Below are 5,950 nucleotides of genomic sequence, written 5' to 3' on the forward strand. Positions count from 1 at the left end.
ATGGTAAACAACCTCCACCACGAAGCTAACATGAACGCTAGCGGATGCGTGGATCAGTCCTGGAAGAGCCAGAAAACTCCCTTCATATCTTCGATACAAAACCACCCGCTACCTATAGCAATAAAGATACCTTCCCACCTGGGATATTATGAGGGAAAGGATGACCCTGATGATTTCATAAACATCTTCGAAGGCGCAGCTCGAATGTCGAGATGGGATATGGCCGTAGCTTTCCATGCATTCTCATATGTGTTTAAAAGTGATACAAGGATCTGGTTCGACTCCTTGGCGAAGGATTCTATATCAAGTTTTGAAGATCCTAAACGAATTTTTAGGTCAAAATTCAGTCAACAAAAGAAGCACAAGAAGAACCACGTTGCTGCCCACAGCATCAAGCAGAAAGATAACGAAGCTTCGAGAGATTTTCTTAGCCGGTATACAGATGAAACCCAACAGATCCCAGGACTCCCGGAGTCATAAAGAATCTCATGACTCTTGTACGGCTGCAGGACCTGAGCACTAGTAGAACATCTTAGCCGAGATCTCTCAGACACTTAAGAAGCTTTACTAGACAAATCGTATGTTTGGTTAGACGCGAAGGACACCGCAACAGCTTCGTATACAAAGAATCACAGAACTTCAAATGAAAGGAGAAGGTAAGTCATCGTGAAGATAAACTAGGAAGAAAGAATAAGCAGAACAGATTCTCTCCCTACAGGAGAGAAAATACCTCCAGTATCCTTGGGACATTGATAAAGTCGCCTAAGGAAATCCTTGCTACCGAAAGGGCCGCCCAAGCTTTCAAAGCTCCGCCAAAGTTGAACAACAAGGGCAAGCTGAGGGACACAAGCAAATTTTTTGACTTCCACAATAACTTCCGGCACGAAACAGACGACTGCATACAGCTAAGGCAAGACATAGAGGAGGCCGTTAGATCCGGGAAATTGTCACATCTAGTGAAAGGCATACGTAACACGAAGGTAGCCAAGCAAGAAGCTAAACCTGAAGAAAAAAGGCCAAACACAGACAATGCCATATTGACAGTGACAGAATGCTTCCCCGTTGAAAAGCTTAGAACTTACAAAAGGGAGAGAAGAAGTGGGGTGATAGATTGGGAAGTAATCTCCTTCCCAGCACTCGATACAATCACTCCATCTGACGAGCCTGTCATGGTCAATGGCCGAATCTTCAAGAGAAATGTGCACCGAGTTTACTTAGATAGCGGGAGCGCGTGTGACATCATGTATGAACATTGCTTTGACCAACTCAGCCCTTCTATCAAAGCTCGCCTAAGTCCTCCAATAGTACCCCTGATCGGATTCTCGGGAGAAAGAAGTTGGCCTATCGGAGAGATAGATCTTGATTTCACCATCGGAGAACCACCGTTATCCAGGACAGAGACGCTTGACTTTGTAGTAGTCCGATCCACCTCGCAACATAAAATTTTGTTAGGAAGAGTGGCTATGATGAAGATGGGGATAATTGTATCCACTGTGCATCAACTGGTAAAATTTTACACACCCGAAGGGATCGGTACCCTAGCTTCAACTTATGATCGGGAAAAGGTAATCATGGCCATCAGGGAAACGGAGGAAAGACCAGGGGAATGCATCCTTGAGAATAGGGAGGAGGGTCCGGAGGAAGAGAAAATCTCCATCAACCCTCTGTTCCCTGAGCAACAAGTGACCATCAGAGGTTCCCTACCTTCGGAAACAAAAAAGAGGCTTCGTAAGTTGCTACATGCAAATATTGATATCTTCGCTTGAGAATACGGAGATATGACTGGCATCCCTCGAACACTCAATATTAAAGGGATAATGTTCTCCACAGAGCATAAGCTTAACGAATACAAACACCTAGAGCCGGTACATCAAAAGAAAAGAAACCTTGCTAATGAAAGGGATGAGGCCGCTTGTAAAGAAGTAGAGGAATTGCTCCAAGCTGATATAATCGGAGAAGCCAAATACCCTACCTGGGTTGCAAATCCTGTCATGGTAAAGAAGTCATACGGAGGTTGGAGAATGTGTGTTGATTTTACGTACGTTAACAAAGCTTGCCCGAAGGATTGCTACCCTCTGCCAGAAATTGATAGGAAGGTGAAAATCCTTAACCGGATATAAATATAAGTGTTTTCTCGATACTTACAAAGGTTACCATCAGATTCAAATGGCCGAAGAGGACAAAGAAAAGACATCATTCTTCACAAGCAAGGGGATCTATTGCTACAAAAAGATGCCTTTCGGACTAAAAAATGCCGGTGCTACATATCAAAGGCTTGTAGATAAGGTCTTCCGTAAGAAGCTCGGAAGAAACCTAGAAACTTATGTCGATGATATGGTAATCAAAAGTGTCGAGAAATGAACTTTATTGAATGACATTTAAGAAACTTTCGACACCCTTACGACAATCAACATAAAGCTCAATTCGAAAAAGTGTTCCTTCGGGGTGGAAGAAGGAAGGTTCTTGGGGTATTACATCACAAATAAAGGAATATTAGCAAACCCAGAGAAAGTGGATAAGCTACAACAACTCAAAACTCCAACCACAGTCAAAGAAATGCAGAGCTTAAATGGGAAACTGGCGTCACTAAGCCATTTCCTCTCCAGGGGGGACGAGAAATAGCTACCTCTCCTTAAAGTTCTAAAAGGATGTTTGGGGGCAAAAAAGATAGTATGGACAGATGAAGCAGAGCAACCCTTCATAGATATGAAAGCACATGTAGCTAATCTACCAACCTTCACGTCCCCAAAGCTAGGGGAAACACTATATCTCTACCTAGTAACCTCCAAAGAATGCATCAACGCGGTACTTGTAGCAGAACGAGAAAAGATACAGGTCCCCATATACTTCGTTAGTCAGGTTCTCCATGGTGCAGAAGTTAACTATCTAGAGCTCGAAAAGCTCACACTCACCTTAGTTCATACTGTCAGGAAACTACAAAGGTACTTTTAGGCTCATCCAATCATTGTGTTAACTTATAAGCAGATTAGACAGGTACTTATGAAGCCAAAAAAGTTGGGCCGAATGGCCAAATGGGCCATTGAACTAGGAGAACATGACATCGATTTCCAAGCTCGTCACTCGATCAAGGCCCAAGTACCAGCAGACTTCATGGTAGAAATAACGGAGATAAACGAAGAAAGTGACTCCACCTTCGGACAAATTATCACTCCGTCTGCCGAAACGGAGGAATGGAAGTTGTTCACTGACGGAGCTTCTAGCTCTGATGGTTCAGGGGCGAGGCTAATGTTAATTAACCCCGAAGGACAAGATTTCACATATGCACTTCGCTTCGAATTCAACACAACTAACAATGAAGCAGAATATGAAGCTCTACTCGTCGGACTTAGGATAGCCAAAGAGATGAAAATTGAGCATCTGCAAGCTTTCATGGACTCCCAACTCGTAGCCAACCAGGTTCTAGTTGTCTTCGAAGCAAGATAACACATCATACAACTCTACTTGTCAAAGGTCAGGGAATTAATAGAAAACTTCAGAAGCTTCACCATCGAACATGTGAGAAGGAGTCAAAACAAGAAAGCATATGCTTTGAGTAATTTAGCCTCCATCACCTTCGCTCACTTGGTAAAAGAAGTATTGGTTGAGGTCTTAGAAAAAAGGTCCATCGAGGTACAAGAAGTGCATGACTTGATCACAGAGGAAGAAAACACTTGGATGAAGCCTCTGAAGGAATACTTGGAGCTTGGAATTCTACCCGAAGATAAGAAGGAGGCGCGAAAGGTTCGGATCAAAGCACTATCATATAAAATAATGAACAGAGCCTTGTATCAAAAATCCTTCCTCACTCTGTGGCTTCGATGTGTCGAACCGAATCAAGCCTCGATGGTCATCAAAGAAATGCATGAGGGTATATGCAGGCTTCACTCTGGACCAAGGTCAATCGTGGCAAAAATACTAAGGATGGGGTACCATTGGCCAACAATGCACGAAGATACGGTCACACTTTTACGAATCTGTGAGCCATGTCAGATCCATGCTAAAGTTCAAAAGCAGCCGAAGCAAGAATTGATATCGGTCCTTTCGGCATGTCCTTTCTCGAAATGGGGTATATATATAGTAGGTCCACTTACCGAAGCACCAGGAGGCTACAAATGGTTGGTGGTAGCTATAGACTACTTCACAATGTGCACTGAATCAAAACCACTGAGTACCACGACCGAGAAACATATACAGAAGTTTGTTTGGGAACATATCGTATGTCGGTTTGGAATACCCAAAGTGATCGCATCTGATAATGGGAAACAAATCGCCGAAGGCAACTTCCTAGGGTTTTGTGAAAGGTTACACATAAAGCAAACCTTTACCTCCGTTTATCACCCACAAGGGAATGGACAGGTTGAGGTGACCAATCGGGATATCTTAAAAGGCCTCGAGAAACGGTTAGGGAAATGCCACCAAGGATGGATGGAAGAGCTCCCCCTAGTTCTATGGGCTCACCGAACCACACCAAAAAGGAGTAACGGAGAAACTCCCTATAGCTTAGTATACAGCACTGAGGCTGTGCTGCCCGCTGAAATATAGGTATTAACCAACAGAACCGCAAACCTTGAAGAAAACGAGGAAAACCTCCGTCTTAACCTTGATCTCATGGAGGAAAGAAAGGAAGTTGCGCTAACCCAAGAGGTATACTGAAGCTATTGTGAAGCATTCCCAAGAGGAATAATTCTTATACTTAAGCAATATGCAAGAGGTAACCCAAGAGGTATACCGAAGCTATTGCGAAGCATTCCCAAGAGGAATACTTTTTATACTTAGGGTGTGTTTGGCGCATAGCTTATTGGAGCTTATGAAAGCTTATGGGAGCTTGAGCTTATGATTTTAATAAGCCTCAAGTCATAAGCTTTGTTTGGTAGATAAAAAAAGTAGTGCTTATGAAAATCATAAGCTCTGAAAAAAGAAGCTACTTATAGTAGCTTATGAAAAAAGTAGAGCTTATGAACTGAAAAATAAGCTCCAGCTAGTTTACCAAACATTTATAAAAAATAATAATCTCCATCTACCAGTTTGAAAAATAAACTCCAACTATTGCTCATAAGCTCCAGCTCCAGCTCCAGCTACTTTCGTCCAAACACACCCTTAAGCAATATGTAAGAGGTAACCCAAGAGGTATACCGAAGCTATTGCGAAGCATTCCCAAGAGGAATACTTCTTATACTTAAGCAATATGCAAGAGGTAACCCAAGATGTATACCGAAGCTATTGCGAAGCATTCCCAAGATGAATACTTCTTATACTTAAGCAATATGCAAGAGGTAACCCAAGAGGTATACCGAAGCTATTGTGGAGCATCCCCAAGAGGAATGCTACAAATAGCCAAGATAGGAAAAGGGGTATACCTTAGCTATTTTGAAAAATTCCAGGGAAAATAGTGCACATATGTAAAAATATTGTCACATCATGGTCATAATAAAGACACTTAAATGATCATGTAAATAAATAGGGTATGAGCAACCAAACCTAGAACCTATAAAAGAATTCAAGGCATTACCTGATCTCTTAAAGCTAACATAAGATACAAAGTAGCAATGCATAATAGGGCATGATAACCCTCAAAATATGGAATAAAAATTGTTCACAGGTAATAAAGCCTCAAATCAACAGGCACACAGACCTGGTAAAAGTAGCCAGCATAAAGATCATTACAACAAAACATGATCAAAAGACAAACCACCTACAGAGATCATTCCTCGGCAACCAAAGAAAGGAGTTCCACAGGCTTAGCATCAGAATGAGCAGCGATAGAGGCAACATAGTTGAGTTCAGCACTGGCAAAACGAACACATGCAGCATCAACAAGAGCAGAAGCTTAGTCTGTGTATTCCGGATAATTGCTAAGTTCAAGCTTGCCCTACTTGGATAACTCAGTCAACAACTTACACCTCTCCTCCTGCTTACTAGCAAGAACAACATCGCCAACAAAGAAACTCAA

The 5,950-nt window shown here is 42.3% G+C and overlaps 1 protein-coding gene across 1 annotated transcript; it reads left to right on the top strand.

Annotated features, from left to right (window-relative positions):
• On the top strand, positions 1-1,766 carry LOC139897835 (uncharacterized). Its single transcript, XM_071880551.1, has 2 exons — positions 1-434; positions 719-1,766. The coding sequence occupies exons 1-2, from the start codon at positions 1-3 to the stop codon at positions 1,764-1,766; spliced, it is 1,482 nt and encodes a 493-aa protein (XP_071736652.1).
• Positions 1,767-5,950: the final 4,184 nt, after the last annotated feature.

The sequence above is a fragment of the Rutidosis leptorrhynchoides genome, chromosome 1, assembly GCF_046630445.1.
Source record: "Rutidosis leptorrhynchoides isolate AG116_Rl617_1_P2 chromosome 1, CSIRO_AGI_Rlap_v1, whole genome shotgun sequence".
NCBI lineage: Eukaryota > Viridiplantae > Streptophyta > Magnoliopsida > Asterales > Asteraceae > Rutidosis > Rutidosis leptorrhynchoides.